At 43.0% G+C, this 18645-nt stretch overlaps 1 protein-coding gene across 2 annotated transcripts in view; it reads right to left on the reverse strand.

Moving 5' to 3' along the window:
* Nucleotides 1-18645, reverse strand: part of DOCK1 (dedicator of cytokinesis 1) — a 618254-nt gene that overhangs the window by 524247 nt on the left and 75362 nt on the right. For both annotated transcript variants that reach the window (XM_069101719.1, XM_069101718.1), the window contains exons 4-10: nucleotides 16840-16895; nucleotides 14198-14294; nucleotides 12194-12342; nucleotides 6143-6278; nucleotides 5730-5887; nucleotides 2352-2433; nucleotides 1805-1940 (exon numbers count right to left, since the gene is read on the reverse strand). In XM_069101719.1, the coding sequence (XP_068957820.1) occupies nucleotides 1805-1940; nucleotides 2352-2433; nucleotides 5730-5887; nucleotides 6143-6278; nucleotides 12194-12342; nucleotides 14198-14294; nucleotides 16840-16895 (814 nt within the window). The remainder of the gene's footprint in view (nucleotides 1-1804; nucleotides 1941-2351; nucleotides 2434-5729; nucleotides 5888-6142; nucleotides 6279-12193; nucleotides 12343-14197; nucleotides 14295-16839; nucleotides 16896-18645) is intronic.

Raw genomic sequence — 18645 nt, forward strand, 5'->3', positions numbered from 1 at the left:
CATAGATAGAGGGCACAGGACCAATTTAACAAGAAGGGATGATACTTAAAAGGTGACATTAAGGGGCAGCCAGGTAGCACAGCGAGTAAGAGCACCGGCTCCAGTGTTGGGATGACCTGGGGATCGAATCCGGGCTCTGACACTTAGCACCCACCCAGAAACACCTGGCCATGTAACCTTGAGCAAGTTACTTAACCCCAATTGCTTAGGGGCAGCCAGATGGCTCAGCGAGTAAGAGCACCAGCTCCAGTGTCAGGATGACCTGGGATTGAATCCGGGCTCCAACACTTAGCACCATACCCAGAAATAACTGGCCGTTTAACCTTGAGCAAGTTACTTAACCCCGATTGCTCAATTTAAAAAAAAAAAGGTGAAATTAAGAGATGAGAGAGGAATATAATGAGAGGAGATGGGGAGAGACAGAATGGGGTAAACTCTCTCATATAGAAGAGGCAAGGGAAAATGGTTACAATGGAGGGGAAAAATAGGAAGGCAAAAGGGAATGGGTCAACCTTATTCCCAATGAATTTGGCTTGAGAAGGGAGTGAAATACACACTAAATAGGGTATCTCACTCTCCAGCAGAGTAGGGGGGAAAGGGGATGAGAGGGGGGATGATGGAAGGGAGGGCAGACTGGGGAGGAGGGAAGTTGGAAGCATCCACTTTTGAAAAGGGATGGGATCAAAGTAGGAAACAGAACAAGTGGGAGGTGGGATAGGAGGGAGGGAAATATAGTCAGTCTTTTACAATATCTACTATGTTATTGTTTTGCATTAGCCACACATGTACAACCTATACTGAATTGCTTATCTTCCCAGTAAGGGTGGGTGACAAGGGAGAAAGGGAATGAATCTGGAATTCAAAGTTTTAAAATCAAATATTCAAATATATACTATTATTAATACTATTTTACATGTAATTGGGAAATAAGATATGCAGGCACTGGGGCATAAAGATCCACTGGAAAAGTCAAAAGGGGCATGGGAGAAAATATGGGAGAGTGCAGATTGGAAGAGGGGATATCCTGTGGGACAGTTATTTGGGGGTGGTGGGTAGGGGAAAAATGGGGAGAAAATCTGTAACTCAAAATCTGGTGGAAATGAATGATGTAAATCAGAAGTTAATAAAGCATTTGAAAAATTAAAAAAAGAAAGACACCATCATGTCAATACACAACAAACATGTGCACGGATGTGCACACACACACACTCACACACTCACACACACTCACTCACTCACTCTTTCCTGAATTCCAGAACTAAGGGAGAAGGAGCCATCTGCATTTACTCCAGAGTTTATTTTACCAACTAAACCCTCTCTACCACTCACTCTCTCTTCCCTCTCTTTCTCTCAACATTATCATAGAAACTGCCCACAGATAAGAACAATCTATTTCTCCTTGACTACTTTTGGAGAGGTCCCTTGTCTACATTGAATAATTTGCCCTTCCTTCTGTGGCCTCCATATATTCATCACTCCATCAATCACTGACACCCAACTACTCGAACCCCTCTACTAACCTGATTTCCCACAGGCTTAAAATGTAGGTCATCATCTTCCCCAGGATGAATGTGACCAACTTTAAAAATCAAAAGGGTGATTTAGGTTTCAAGTCTCCCAATACTGAATACCAAGTGCCAGGTGTAAACTTTCAGCTGAAAAGTCTCAAATGATTTCCTCCTTTCTCAGAAAGACCAGAGAACCCAAAACTGGCCATTGTCCAATATTCACTCTCAAAATTCTTATTTCCAGGGGATTCTGACAATGGAAGATCATTAAAGAGGAAAGGGGACAAAAATGCTACCTGCAACGCCAAAAGGTCGCCGTAAGCCGGAGGTGAGCTTGCGCGTATGGTTATCTCGAAGTTCCATCCTCCCAACCCTGACGATTTGGCAGACGAAGCTAATCTTCTCCCTTTTCAGATCTTTGCTGCCAAGGTCCTGGAAAGATAAATTTCCATAAATTATTCTGGAGAACCATCATTCAACCAAGTTTCAATTGCAATGGTCAGCTAAGAAGATGAATCCCTGTTCTTTTCCTGTTTCTAGCATCTGAATAAGTTATTCACACAAGGATCACACGAAAGTATCAGGGGAAGAATAATTCATTCCTTTTGGGCAGAGAAGACAGAACTTCAGGAGGCTGGCTCAGCTGTCCAGGGCGGGGAGGGCTTTCTCTGCTCTCCAAATGAGAATCATGGTCGTTCTCAGAAATCTCATCAGAACTGGTAATGTAATGACTGGCACACAATCCTCCCACACCTAACTCTAACCCCAAATTCTGGAAATATTTGGGGGGAGTCGAAAGTGGACATGAATGGAGGATTAAATGAAAAATACAAATATACTTACAGTGAATACTGCTCGCAAATTATGTAATCTGTCTATATCTTTAGGTAACCCTGAACTTGACCAACGGACCAGATAGTTTTCACTAGAAAAAAAGGAAAAGTAAATTAATCTCCATCACTGAATATGGGATAAAACCAATATTCCATATCAACTTGCCTATCACAGAGCAAGTTGACAGTACGTGCTGTGTTGCATGAGTTTCCAAGTGCCAATGAAACAATGTAAAAATCCCAAGTCAACAGTCCTTTTCAATAAAAAATACAAAACAAGGAAGAGCAAGGCCATAATGATGGCAAAAAATGCAGGGGCTCACCTGAGCTCTCTCAGATTCCCCTCAAAACAACTTTAACACCTCAAAACAAATTCTGGAGTGGCAGAACCCACAAAAAGACGGAGTCAAACAATTTCCCAGCCCAAGGCAACTTAAAAAGTGGGTAGGAAAGGTCTGCTCCATCCACCATAGCTGGAAGAGCTCAGAAAGAATTTTCAAAATCAAATAAAAGAAGTAGAGCAAAAACTGGGAAAAAAAAATGTGAGTCATACAAGAAAACCATGAAAAAAGAATCAACAGTTTGTCAAAAGAGGTACCAAAAAAAAAAAGAAGAAAACAGTTATCTTAAAAAACAAAACAGGCCAAATGATAAAAAGACACAAAAATTCACTAAAGAGGAAAACTCTTTAAGAAGCAGATTTGGTCAAATGAAAAAGGAGATTCAAAAACTCTCTGAAGAAAATAACTCCTTAAAAATTAGAATTGAGCAAATGGAAGCCAAAGACTTTATGAGAGATCAAAAAACAAAACAAAATGAAAAAATAAAATTTAAAATAGAAGAAAATGTGAAATATCCCACTAGAAAAACAAAGGATCTGGAAAATACATGAAAGGGAGATAATTAAAGAATTATTAGACTACCTGAATGTCGTGGCCAAAAAAAGAGCTTAGACATCATCATCTTCCAAGAAATTCTAGAACCAGAGGGCAAAATAAAAATTGAAAGAATCTGCCAATCACCTCCAGAAAGAGATCCCAAAAAGAAAACTCCCAGGAATTTTACAGACAAATTCCAGAGCTCCTAGGTCAAGAAAAAAATGTTGCAGGCCGCCAGAAAAAAACAATTCAAATATTGTGGAGCCAAAATCAGGATAACACAAGATTTAGCAACTTTTACATTAAAGAATCAGAGGGCTTAGAATGTGATATTCCTGAAAGCAAAAGAGCTAGGATTACAACCAAGAATCACCTACCCTGCAAAAATGAGAATAATATTTCAGGGGAAAATAAAAGTACATTAAAGAGGACTTTCAAGTATTCCTGATTAAAAGACCAGAGCTAAAGAGAAAATCTGACTTTTCAATACAAGACTCAAGAGAATCATAAAAAGGTAAACAGGAAAGAGAAATCTTAAGGGATTCAATAAGGTTAAATTCTTTACATTTTTACATAAGGAAAATGATACTTGTAACTCCTAAGAACTTTCTCATCATTAGGGGAGTTGGAAGGAGTAGACATGGAAGACACGGGTGTGAGTTAAATATTATGGAGTGATATCTGAAACAATAAAATGAAAGGGTGAGAAAAAATGCACTGGGAAGGGAAGAAAGGGAGAGGCAGAAGAGGGTCATTTATCTCACATGAAAGAGCTTTTACAGTGGATGGGAAAGATGAGGAAGCTGGAGGGAGAATTTGAACCTTATGATGAAAAATGCTATCTATATCCAAAGAAAGTACAGATGGAGTCTGAATGCAAATTAAAGCAGATTTTTTTTAAACTTTCTTTTTTTGTTTTGGTCTGTGTTTTCTTTCAAAAGACAAATAATATGAGAATATGTTTTGCATGACTGTGCACATATAGCCTATCTCAAATTGCTTGCCTTCTCAAGGAGGGGAAAGGGGAAGGAAGGAGGTAATTTGGAATTCAAAATTTTTTTACATGAATGTTAAAAATTGTTTTTACATATTATTGAAGATAAAAAAATTTTTAAGTGAAGAATATAAAACACTGGATTTCTGTCACCTTCCATGTTTTCTATTTCTGCCTAGGGTCTTCAAAAGGTAGGATCTGAGGCACTGCCCATTGGTCATTCCAAACCAAACTTATTAACAACAACTACATAATGTAACTATAACAATATTATTATCAAGATTATTTTAGCTCCTATGATAAATGGAAAATTACTACCACGGGTAAGATGGTAAACTATGTCCTATGTCTGGCAGATCTAAAGGCAAAGAATACTCCAGGCTGTTCCTATCATGATCACATTTATCCTAAGTCAAAATCCCAGGGGAATGGGTTGACAATGTTCATTTCATCCCCATCATCTTGTTCATTCTTAGAGGGGCTCAAAAGAGATCCTCAGTCAGCCAAAGTGAACCCTGCACCTCAATACTTTTCATTTCTTTACAAAAAGCCATCATTCTATCCATCAAGGCAAGGAAGCCAAACATCAAATGCAAAAAAAGTACACGTGACTGTGGGATAACAACTTGTCATGAGACCCTTTCTATCTAAATTGAATTGAAGAGAAGATGGCAAGAATGAGATAAGAAAAAGCATTCAAATTCAGCCAGTCTTTCAAGTTTGTTGGATTTCAAGCAAACCTACAACCTAAGTTTTCAAGATTTAAAGTTTAAAAACACAAAAGAACTTTCTGAAAAGCTTAGATAGCATGTAGGCTCAGAATGCTGGAGTCAGGGAGATTTGGGCCAAATCCTGCCTCAGATACCTACCAGCTGTGTGACCCTAGGCAAGTCAATTAATTTCTCAGTTTCCTCATCTGTAAAATAAGGGTATTGGTTCTTTCTAGTTCTAAGCCTTTCAGCCTATGAATATTTAAATAGTGCTTAAGCATCCAAAAATGCCTTATTCATAACATCTCTTTTTTCATAAGAGTCCTTTGATTTGTTGGGTAGTATACCTATTAACCCCATGTTACAGATGAGAACAGGGAGGTACAAAGAGATTAAGCGATTTGTTCATGGTCACACAGCTAATCATGATTAGAGGTGGGATGTGACTGGTTCTTTCCTGATTCTAAGTGTAATGTGCTATCCACTACAGCACGCAGCCTTCCCCAAGACAGAGGTGGCAGTGCCCAACCCAAAAATGATCTCCCTCTGTAGGTGGGATGTTCCAGACTTCCAAGTTTATAATAATGATATGGTGCCCCTAGTCTGGGAGAGTGCACTGGGTATCAATTAACTTCTAATAGCAATATAATAGATTAACTGCATTTGTCTCCACTTCAACATCATCCTTAATGTTTTTGGGTGAATTTATTTTCCCAGGCACTAGTGAAACCAGAGTAGTGAGAGCTCTCTGCATGTAACACAGACCCCATGAACACCCAAAATGGCAGCCAGGGAGAGTCACCCACCTGATGAACTTGGATTCCACAGGATCATAGAGAGACATGAGCACCTCTGCATCTTCTCCAATCTTACAAACAACATTCTTCAAATTGACCAATAAAGCAAATGAGGGCGTGGCAGCAAACTTGGCTTGTCTGTTTATATCAATGTTCTGCCTTTGAGACTATGATGGGGGACAGAAGAGGAAGAGAGGAAGATGAACAACCCATCCCAAGAGCTCCCATATTAAGCCGAGAGAGTATAAAGGATGCAGCCCATGGAACTACCGCCCGGTAACAAAAAGGAAAAATACTTCAGAATTTATGTTGAACGTGTCTTCTGAAGAACACAAATCCTTCAAAGAAAATGCCACATCCCTAGAGTAGATCACCCCTTCATGAAGAGTGCATAAAAGGGACCAAGAGAGGAGCTGACTCACCTTTTCTTCTCGCAATCTTTCTTCTACTTGTTTAGAGGCAATTTCATGAGCTCGGAAGAGACTTATGGTACTGGTCTGCTCTGGGTCCAATATGTTTCCATCTTCATCGCGAACAACCAGGTCCAAATCCAGAACTCTACAACAAGAAGAATTCACTGACACATCCCGAAGAAGTCATTCAGTTGGCATTCTGTTCTGGAACCAACCATGGGACACACAGAGAAATTTGCTAGGCTCCCTAGACACAATACTCATTTCTTGGAATAGTTTTTCATTAACTCGAAATGCATTCCATTCCTTAAAGAAAAAATCCAGCCTAAACCTCAGTATCATTTCAACAAACATCCCCCCCCCCCGGTAAGGAAGTATATCAGATCCATTAGACTCTATTTTAAAAGTCATTATAAAGAAGAAGGAACATCCATCTCTCCTCTCTAGTGAAAGGTAGAAGGCTCGGGCTGCGCCAGGTTTGCTGGATCCACTGTTCTTATTTAAGTGCTTGGCTTTGTGAGAAGGATGGTTTCTGTGGAGTGTGGAAGTATATCAGCACAAGACACAAAAATGGAAAGTACCCACCAGAATAGGTTAGCAGTTAGAAAAACATTTTTAAATGGTTCCAAATTAATGGGAGCCGTGGAGAGCCAGCCAGGTAATCCAGAAGATTGACTTCTGGAAGTCCCTCCTCTAACACCAAACTTTACTCCTCATACTAGACCTGAATTTACAAATGGCAGAGAAACCACTGGCCTGCATTAGCAGAAAGTCAATGCAAGGAGCTCCCTCCCTACACTCATAAGATCTCAGGTTTGGTTCAAAAATCAAAGTTAAGAAAAAACAGCAAGAAAATAACAGGTTAAAGCCCAAGGTGATCATTTAATTAAGCCCAGAAATTTAAAGGTGGCTCTCCCTTTGTGGATGTCATCTGAGGGTGGAGAGAGGAAACAGAACAAAAGAAGATTTAAGCAAACCAAGACAAAGTAGTCAACCACTTCACTGGAAGGATGGGAGTCCAAGGGAGTCCAGTGCAAAGTGGGTGGGCTCCCGAGTCAGAAGATCTGGGTTCAAATCTTCCTTCTGATGTTTACTACCCTGGGGAGGTCACTTTCACCTCCCTGGTCCTCAATTTCCTCTTCTATATAATGGGGTTGAACTCAAGGGCCTCTGAGGTCCATTCTACCTCTAGGTCTGGGATTCTGGTACTAATGACATGATTTATTTCTCATATTTACACCCAGGTTCGAATACATTTCCTTCCTCCTACAAAGTCAGGTATAATCACTTAATAACGAGACTGGAGTCTTTTTCAATAATGCCTTGTCCTGTGGGATCCTTAAGCCTCAACCTGGCACTTATCCAGAATGACTTTAGCCTCTTCCTTGGCCAAAAGTTCAGACACCGTAGCGCAACATAAAATGTTGGTGGCATCTAAGAATTCCACAGCAAAACCCAGCATCCCATAGCTGTAGTTCTATTTGATGGAAACCAGCATGCTTCAGGAAGAGTACTCTCCTCACTGGCAGGTACCCATGCTGATGAAATCACAAATCTAGATTTGTTTTGTTTTTAATTAAAATAAAAAAATAAAGCATTTAAAGTTAGTTAATAACATTCATATAAAACCAAGGGAAGCAGATTAACCAGAAATGTCCACCTAGATTGGTAAACTTTTGATCCTACAATCAATAAATCAAAAGGAGTTAGATTTTGTCATTGGGTTTTCCTATGTTAATAACCAAATTTACAATATAGACTATCTTACGTACATTGTCTGAGATACATTATGTGAAAAAACAGAGCAACTTAAAATGGAGATTAAGATATAATGAAAACTTTCTGAATAATGATAAAACTGGTTTGGGTTTTCTCTTTGTTTTTTTGTTCTGATTGGTGGTGGTTTTGTGTTTTTGTTTTTTTAAGTTCCACTCTTTAAAAAATCCATCTGTACAATCAGACAGGAGACATCCCTTCACCAAGAGTGTAAAGGCCTAACCCAGAGAAAAGTCTTGACACATGTTTAACACGTACTAGTATTTAAACAGTGATTCCTGAGCCACAGAAGTATTTGCAAGGCAATTACTGGAATTAATGTTATCTTTTCATAACCACTGGGAACATGCCCCTGCTCGTGAAGAATGAGGGACTGGTATGGGCATCACCTGGAGGGCAAGCTGCCTCCGAAACAAATATTTCCAGCCAATAAATTCTGCCTTAACTCCTCAGAACATCCTCGGGCAGTGCTCAGAACTCCAGGTCATGAACAGTCCTGCAGACCCTTCTCTCCAGTCAAATTTCGGGTTGGGGGGCTGGTCTTTTTTTCTTTTTCGATTCTAATCCTCAGAACACCCTTGGGCGGTGCTCAGAACTCCAGGTCATGAACAGTCCTGCAGACCCTCCTCTCCAGTCAAATTTCAGGTTGGGGGGCTGGTCTTTTTTCTTTTTCGATTCTAATCTGAGTCTGTATAGAATGGTGAGAACACACTAGGATCCCAGGGCTTTTAAGGCAGGAAGATCATGAGCAGATCACAAATTTAGAGCAGCAAGGCACCCCAGAGACCATCCAGTCAACCCAGTGGCCCAGCAGGGAAATCATTTGTCCAAGGTCACACAGGGAAGAAAAGGAGAAGTAAGTGGAACCTCTAACTCCAGAGCCAGGATCCATATTCTTCCCTTTACCACCACTGGCCAGAGTCACCGTCCACTCAGGACAGGTGGGGCCTGAGAGATTCTCTCCTGGCCCACGACTGAGGGGCCTCGTGATGTGCTCAGGACCAGACATTTTCCATCTGCATTCAGAGAGACAATGTGACACAGTACACAGAAAGCTGCCTATGGAGTCTGGAAGACCGTCCTGCTTCTGACAGCTTCTAGCAGGGAAATCCATCAATCAAGTGAGCATTTATTGAGCCCCTGCAGCATGAGAGTCGCTGTGTTCAGTGTTCAGAACGAAAACAGCCCCTGCTCCCAGGGAGCTTATGGTCTATAAGGCAGCACAGACTCATAAAAGGCATAAAATATTCTCGGATTACTGGATTAGATCATAACAATAGGAACAGTTAGCGATTGTATAGTGCTTTTGGGTTTGCAGAGAGGAATTCATTTTATGTATTGTCCCACTTGTTTTGCTTTGATTTTAATATAATAGTATTTTGTTCCCCAACTACATGTCAAGACACTTTCTAGCATTCGTTTTTAGGAGATTCTGAGTTGCAAATTTTTCTCTCTCCCTCGCTTCCCTCCCCTCTTCCTAAAATGGTAGGCAATTTGATATCAGTTATACATGTGCTCTCACGTAAAACATATTTCCATATTAGTCACAGTTGTGGAAGAAGAAACAGACCAAAAAGAAAAAAAAACAATGAAAAAGAATAAAGTAAGTGAAAAAGTATGCTTCGATCTGCATTCGGAGAGTCCGTCAGTTCTTTACCTGGATATGGACAGCATTTGTTCTCATAAGTCCTCTGTACTCACGGATCATTGTGCTCCTGAGAAGAGCTGAGTCATTCATAGCTGATCATTACAAAATGTTGCTGGTACTATGTATAATATTTTCCTGGTTCTGCTTAGTTCACTTTGCATCAGTTCATACAAGTCTTCCCAAGTTTTTCTGAAGTCCACCTGATCATCATATCTTATAGCACAATAGTATTCCATGACATTCATATACCACAGTCTGTTCAGTCATTCCCCAACTGATGGGCCTCTCTGCAATTTCCAACATTCCGCCATCACAGAAAGGGCTGCTATAATATTTTTGCACACATAGCTCCTTTTCCTTTTATATTATCCTGTTTGTGCAGGGAAATTCCACTGAAGAAATCCCATCCACCAACTAGCTCAGCACAGACACTAAAAGGTCTAGTCTGAGACAGCTGCCTGGATCATCAAGGGAAAAAGCAGCCTGCCCAGGTCACAGAGCCAGGACATGTAAGTGGCAGAACTTGAACCCAGGGTTCACCAACTTCCAGGACAAATCTCTATCCATCATACGTCACTGTTTCCCAGACAAAATAAATCCAAAATAAAGAAAGTCATTTGAAGAAAATCACTTCATCTCCCTAAATATCAGTTTATTCATCAGTAAAATAAAGATTACTGAAGCAGTAGTCCCAATCTCATGGGTTCAAAAGAGAACACGGAAAGTACTGAGCAAACTTTACAGGAATAAATCAATGGATGATGAGAGTGATGAGGACGAAGATGAGGATGCCACATTTTTCTGACTTTCAACATTAGCTCCTGTAAATGGCACAGCCCCAGTTCTTGGTTGATCCTGGAGGGATTGCCATAGCCATCCCCTGGGTTGGCGCTGTACTGCTGACCCGACAGTCTCTGGGAGCAGAATGCCTCCCAGGAGGCCTTTTTATTGAATCTTCACCTCCTTCCGTCCATAACAGAATTATCCCAATACATAAGCCACTTTAGCTGTTGCCCTCAGTCACATTAAACAGGTGTTCTCAGAGTGCAGGCACAAAGTCCATTAGACCAAGAAAGAATAATATCCATGCCCAGAAAATCTGGCCTTGTGCACAGTGGCAGGGGGGGAGTATTTTCTACACAAGTTTCTCACAAATAACTTCAAAGATCTATCTACCAAGCTTACAAATAACTCCACAGTCAAGAAAATAGGAAATACTTTCCTGCTTGGAGTTTCTTTTTTGAGCCAACAGGCCCTCTCACAAGTAAGAAATGACCGGACTCCAGATTTCCAGGTTCAAACAGTTCAAGTCCAACAAATATGAGACTTAAAGATGTAAACAAGCCATTTCCAAAAGAAGACATTCACATGGATCAGTGATTACAGAATCACAGAATTGAGAGTAGAAACTCACACCCAAAGGGAATCCCCACTTTAATCTCCCCAACAGCTACTGGTGTAGCCTCTGCCTGAAGCCTCCAAAGACGGGAACCCCCATCCGTATAAGCAGCACATTTCCTTTGGGAAAAGCCTAAACTGGCTTTTTTTATTAGCTTCCCTTCACTGCCCCCAGTTTTGCCTTCGAGGGACAATTAGGAATGACCAGTCCCTTCTCCACGTGACAGCCCTTCTAAGACTTGAAGATAGTCTCCTGTCTCCCCTGTCCCCCCAAAACTCCCCTCTTGTCTGACTGAAATGTTCCCTGGAGCTTCAACCCATCTTTCTATGGATCAGTCTCGCAGCTCCTTGGGACACCCTCCATCTTATCACTGTCCTTTTAAAATCTCCATAATCAGAACTGAAGCCAGTACTCCAGATGGGCTGGAACAAGAGGCGAGTCCAGTGGACAACCACCTCCCTGTTAGAGGAAATTCTGCCTCTTTTAGCATAGCTCAAGATGGCATTAGCTTTTGCAGCCACTGTATCATCCTTCTGACTCATCTCTAAAGCCTAGTCTAAACCCCTTATTTTACAGATGGGTAAACTGAGGCCCAAGAAGGCGCAGGGACTCGCTCACACAAGCGGCAGAGCCCAAATTTGAACCGAGGGCCCTGACTCCAACTTCAGTATCTTGCCCACTGCCCTCATGTTCCTGCCAATGGTTGTAGCTATCCAGCAAGACTAGAATAATTTACATAACTTAATGTAGTTAGCCAAATAATGCAAAAGAAAGTGACAACGAAAAACTTTAGGATTCTAATCCACGCAGTAACCCTCTGTGACTTAGAAAAATGAGAGCTGGTGGCCTCCCGGGTTAGAATGGGGCCTTCATTTTCACAGAGAGACGATCCATTGGCTGATTTTACTCAAACGAACTTCTTTGTCACAACTTAGGACTCTTCGTGGGAGTCCAAGTATTGGGAAGTATCCAAAATGAAGAAGGAAGAATGAAGAAGACGTTCTCTGTAAGGTTAGGCCCCACATAAGGCTTTCTGACTTGACTTCAATACCTCCCTGTATATCTCTCCTAAGTTTCTGACCTTGAACTGAGAGAACTCATCATTTAGAAAACAAAGCAGCCATTTCCACATCTGGGACTTTTGGCCTATAACACAAAGTTGCTCTGTCTGCTCAAGATTTGGGGCTGAGGCAGCACCAGATGACCCACAAATGAAGAGCATGCAGCCCCAACAAACCTGTTTCCATAATCAATCTTAGCAGTGACCTTCTTTTTTAGCTCCTTGAGTTCATCCTGGGGCAAAGTTCCGGAAAGAATCTGGGACCGCCATTCGATGAGATCATAGATCATGTGTCGGACACTTCGGAACATTTCCCTGTTGTCTTGCTGTTGGGGTGAGGAGGAAGAATACAGAATATAGAGTAAGCTTTTCAGTTTAAACTTCAAAAAAAAAAAAACAAGTAGGCAGTGGTCAGTTCTACTTAATACTGTCCTGAGCTGTGATATGGCAAACTATTTTCTACCATTATAAGCAAAAAGTGGCCAAGAATTCAATTCATTGGTACCTAGGCAATGCTTTAAAAAAAAAACTGAACTATAGGATAAAGGTCCTATCTCAAATACCCATCCAACACCCCACAGGATGCACCAATTAGCCAAGAATTAGGCTGGGAAGTAGATTGTCTTCACCTTTACACTCCACTCCTTGTAGAGACCCCACAAGGTTTTCATGGGTGAATTTTATGAAGTTGAAAGAGGGTAAGTCAATTCAATTCACTCTGTATTAACTAAGCGGCTTCAATGTGTAGGTCACAGTGCCAAGTGCCAGGAATACAAAGCCAGAAGCCAAACAGGCCTCACCCTAGAGAAATCTACATTGGATCTGATGTCCAGAAAAGTCTCCCCCTAAACAGAGTCATCCCAAAGAGCACTGGGCAGGAGCCCCTTCACCGAAGGCTGCCAGCACAGGCTGGAAGACGTTGGTCTTCTTGCTTGGGTGCGAGCATTGGGTGCCCGGTCAATGGCTCCTGGGTCCCCTCCCACAGAGCTTCTCCATCTCTCTACCAGCCCTTCCTCACCTCTTCCTGGACAGCCTTGGCCTCCCTTACATCTGTCATCATGATGCCTTTCCCATCCCCAGGACTGTTCTCCCCAGTCTTGTCACCATTCTGACTTACTCTGATATAAGAAACTAAACTAAAACCTCAAAATCACTGGCTTGTCCAAGAAACCCCAGCAGGCATCTAGTGTCTTTATTGCCTCCATTCTTTTCCCAGTCTTCTAGAAGCTCTTCAAGTATCTCATCTCACCACTGTCCATGGGATGCTCTGATTTTCCCACAGTTCTGAGCGTGAAATACAAACACAACTATGTGACAAAGAGACCCTCATGGACCTGCGTGAAGACAGCAGACTCCTTGAGGTAGAGGACTTAGATCTCCTTTAGAGAAACTAAGACATCTGTTATCAACTATGTGAAAATAAAAGGTGTACACAGTCATCACTTGTTGACTTACACAGAAAACACACACACACACACACACACACACACACACAGAGCTATGTCCCATCACCATATTAGCTAGTACTACAAACTAGGTTCCTGCCCTTTTCTTGCATACACATGGAAGGGCATCCATGAAACTCTGTTGGGTCCTTGCAGAGAATCAGAGATTTAGAGGTGGAAGGCTACCTACTGTGAGGCCCCAAGCTTCACTTCAGTCACACACTATCTCCATGTGGAAGGGTGGACCTTTCCCACTTCTTGCTCTGGGCACAGAAGCCAAAATGGGCACAAGCACTTCATTTTGGAAAGGAGGTGTCTGATGACTGCCCTATGGCTCCCCTCACCAGGCCTGCACCTTCATCCTTCCCTGGTCACCAAGACACTATATATGCCGTCTCCTCTGGTTGGAATGGAAGCTCCTTGAAGGCAGGCACGTAAGCTCCCCTAAAAACCTTAATAAACAACTTTCTCACACATTAGTCTATGGACACATATCATGCTTTGGTGCTAGTACATCTCACAGACCTCCGACAACACCAGGGCATTGGGGTGGTGTAGATAGGACATTATGCTAGGACCACATGAAAGTCCAACAGATTTGGAATCATCCCATCCTATGATGAGCAATGTCCTTTCTGAATATAATGGTCCTTTTCTACGAGTTTGGTTCTAAGCATTGCTTAGGCAACAATGTTCCATACAATACATCAAGCCCCATCAAAAGAAACTGACTTACAACATAAAGCTGCCGCCATATTATCGACCATTCCCTCAGCGTGGTGGTTACTTCTTGGATCAGAGGGAGCTCACTAGGGATGACTGTTTCATGTTGGCTGAAAATTTAACAAGTTAAGTTAGAATAAGCAAACATCTTTTGGAACTCAGAACAGCTTGGACTTATATCTTTTCCATTCTTGATCCGGGCCAAGGCATCTAATAATAAAGCCAATGGAAAGCCATCATATAAATCTTAGCTACTAGATACTGTTGTCAGATCCTGCATCCTGCTGTCTACATCCCACATACATAGGATTGTCAGATTGTAGATTTAGGGCTGGTGGGGACCTTACAAGGACCTTACAGTTCCCTCCTCATTTCACAAAGTCCAAGAGTTGGCGTGGCTGGTGTTAGAAATTATGTGGCTCACACGGTTTGGAGGTGGGGTCTAACTCCAAGTCTTTGAGATGTGAAGTCCAGTGGTCTCCCCATTACCTCACACTGCCTCACCCAGACCCACTCCACAACTCCTTCAAGGCCAGCAGTGAAGGCAGTAAGATACCAGTGGTAAAGGACACCCAAGTGTACAACCTTCCAGAAATCAGAGAGTTCGTCAGGGGTGCAAGCCCAGAGAGGACCTTGCTCTCTCACAGACCCCCAGTGCCCTCTTCATCTTCCTGAAGTCAGGTCCAGTCTGGCCTCCATGAAGGAGCCCCTTCTGCAACATTCCCAAGCTGCTTACCGGCTACAGCAATCAAGCCTAAGTGGGTCTCACCACTAAGAGTACAGTGCCATCAGGGCCCTCTATCAACTGGCCCAGTGCTGAAAGCTTGGACTGCATCCTGCTCAAGGGTAATGGGGAGCCACTGAAGTGATCCAAGGATGACTGATCTTGGCAGTCATGTGGAGAATGGGCTTGGAAAGGGAGACGGGAGACCAGGAGGTCACCAAACACAGCAGGTGATAAGCACATCAACAAGGGGGTTGGAATTAGAAATGGAAAGGAAGCCGGTGAGGGAAAGATGTGGTACAGAAAGGCGTTGCAGCTGTCAAAGGAAAAGCACAGACAGCAGCCTTTCCATGGCCTCCACTGGGGAAGCCAGAGGTGAATCGGGAATGAGAGGAGGACGCCTCCAGGAAACAAAAGGAATCTTCACATGGCGGGAAAGGTCCAAGGGAGACGTTGAACAGGCTTGACATAAGGCAGCTGTCTGGCTAACCACAGAAGAGTGGGTGCGCCCTAGGACATGGTCAAGAGTAGGGCCATGGAGAAAAGGCTGGCCATGAAGTCAGGCTTCCTCCATTCAAATCCTGACTCAGTCACTTATGATTTGGGGGATCTCAGATAAGTCTCTTGACCTCTAGGGCTCAGTTTCCTTATGGATAAAATGAGGGCGATGGACTGGGTGAACTCTAAAGTCTGTTCCAGCCCTAGGACACAAGAAGGAGAATGAGGAGGTGACAGACCATTGCAGGGTCATTGGGTAGAGGCATCAAGGACATTGGGTGGAGACAGCAGTGGCACCAGGTGGTGAGAGCTAAGGACAAGGAGTCTATGACGGAAGCAGTGGATGAGGAGAAGGGGTCAGATGGAACCTTGCAAGAGACTGTATGTCTACATCCTATGTAAACCCATCCATATCCGCACATCATGGATCGAGGACTCATGGAGCATTGTCCAATCTCCTTCACCCTCATCATTCAGAGTCACACACAATTAGGCTCCATAAAGCCCCATCTGATGATGATGGACAGGTATCTTTTGGAACAATCTGAGGCCAAAGCTCTGCTAATGGAGATTTAATTCAATCTATGTCAGGATTCGGTGAAAGTTTCAGCTGATGGATTTTCTTTTAAACTCTTGCTTCCTTTGAAACTTCACCTCCAAAGCATTTTCTCTGTCTAAAAGAAGGCCCCCTCACAGGTCATCATCACTTCATGCCTCTAAATGAGCTTCTTTCTAATTATGCATCAGGCACCCGGGACACCCCAGGTAGGCCATTCTGGACGCTCAAAGTGCCAGGCTTGGAAAGGCAATTTTGTAATCAGCCAAAGAAATGTCATTATGCAGTAATCATATGATTAGTAATTTTATAATTTACATATTTAACTGAGTGTGAAGGTGTAGCTGAGATAAAAAGGGAAAAGAGTTTAATGCTGCCTTTTCCACGATGACGAAGACGCACCTGGCTAATGGTTTCCTGCTTTATAAATGTCCTTTTAATGGCCTGATCCATCAGCACTCTGACCTCTAGGAAACATAAGTCAAACTGGACATGATGTACATTTCATCTCTGAGAGGGCTGTGTCCAAAGCCTGGTTTCACTCTGAATGGGGCTGAGGACATAGATGGGTGGGAACAGCTCTCAGCATAGGGACTCAGGACATAGGAATGTGCAGAGGAAAGCTGTGAGTCACTGATGGTGGGGGCCACACAGCAAGGGCGGGAGGGCCCCCCCACCCTGAGCAGAAATCTTCCCAGGGCAGACAGCACCCAGCTCTGAGACAGAGCCACAGATGGGGAAATACTCTCAAAAAGGTCCATCTCATGTCACAACCCAAACATGACCTTCATCCTCTTCCTCCTCTAAATAGGGACAGATTCCCTTTAGCCTAGTTAAGCTTAATAATGACATTAAAAAATTCCCAAACTGAACTCACCCTTTTCCTTCTACTATGGCTTCTTTAAGGTGAATGTATGAAGCAGGAAATATGCCCTTGGATAGAGAGAGAAAAAAAATTAATATAAACATGAAGCAGACACATCAGAGGGGCAACTTGGCATCAGTGGAGAAAGTGGCCCCACACACCTTGTGCCAACATCACCATAACAATCATGGCAACTGGCAATTTCCTAGTACTTTCCATACATTTTCTCATCTGAGTCTCCTAAGACTCCTCTGAGATAGGTGTTATTATGATTCCATTTTACAGATGAGGAAATGGACACTTAGACAACTTTCCAACATCACAAAACTATTTAAATGTCCCAAAAGGAATAAAAATTTAAATAATGAATTTATTGAAAGGGAGACTTTTCCGCTCTTTTTCATTCTCTGTGACAAGGGCTAGGAGAAGACACATATATGTGGGACTATGAAGGTAATGTTTTAAAAAGTGATCAATAAAATATTTTCAAATGAAATTAAGGTTTTAACAATTAAAAAAAGAAAGTGATGTGCACAAGCTATAATGAGGTCAGTGAGGCCTTAAATGAAAAGGAATTGGGGGCAATCTATCTTACAAGGGGAAAGGTGCAGACTTATTCATTAGTTGGTAGTAGCCAACTTGTGCCTAAAAATAATTATTTTGGGGGTGGGAATCCCCAACAAATGTGCTCCTCTGGCCAATCACCAAGAAGAATGTAAAAAATGAAGTCCCTGGAGCCCTGAGATGAGGGAGATGTCCCCACTGCCCAGCCCTGTGCATGGGAAAGGAGTAGCTTCTCAACCCTTGGAAAGAATGCCATCAGAGAAACTGAATGAATTCAGACCCAAACTCCCTTTCACAACGGGCCAACCGAATCCCACAAAATGAGCACTGGCTGAGGGCCTGACTGGTAACACCAGTTCTCAAGAACAGGAACCAGGACACAGCTGCACTTCAGAAAAACTCTGCCCAATGATCCCTTCCAAATCTAAGGCAGGACTGGGGAGTGTTAAAGACAGCAAGACCTGGGCCCAAACCCTGCTCAGACACCAGCAGGTAGGAGACCTTAGCTGAGTGCCTCCTCTCTTGGCCTCAGTGTGCCCATCTGTAAAGTAGGGGGGTGGGACACAATGCTCCCTTCTTGCTCTCTTACTGGGTCCAATGCACATCTCAGAGCTCCAAGCCCAAATTTCCAGAGGCTCTAGCCGAAGGCCCACATCCACCTCAATGTCTTGCCATGACCTCAATCCAAACATTTCTAAAGTTTCTAAAAGCACCAGACTTTTCACTAAATCTCCCTCATGCTGGGGAAGGCACCATGACCTCCAGGTCGCACAGGCCTCTGATCCTTTCCTTCCCAAGGGCTGGCTTGTCTTTCTCTCCATCTTTCCCATCACACCCCCCCAGGTCCCCAACACCTCCCACCTGAATGCTTGTCACAGCCTCTGCCTCTCCCTGTACACACTTCAGTCTGAATCATCTCCCTGGGATCTCATAGTCCCTCTTCTAAATGCCTGCCAATGGCACCACGTTGCCCACCAAACCAGCTCCTGATTCTAATGTTCAAGATCTTCCCCACCCTGTCTTACTTGAAGGGAGAAGCAGGAGCACTGGATGGAAGAGGCAAGAAGCCTGATATCAGGAAAAACTTCCTGACAGAACTGTCTCCAGGGGTGACGGGCTGCCTCAGGAAGAAATGAACATCTGCACAAACATTCTGGAAGACCACCACCCGCTGGGTGCAGAGAGGTGACAGCCGACGGGGTAAGGGAATCCCCGATACGGTGCTACCTAGAAGCCTTCTCTCCCCGAGGACGC

Source organism: Petaurus breviceps, unplaced genomic scaffold, assembly GCF_028583685.1.
Source record: "Petaurus breviceps papuanus isolate PSGF00001 unplaced genomic scaffold, PetGlider_PUasm1.0 490, whole genome shotgun sequence".
NCBI lineage: Eukaryota > Metazoa > Chordata > Mammalia > Diprotodontia > Petauridae > Petaurus > Petaurus breviceps.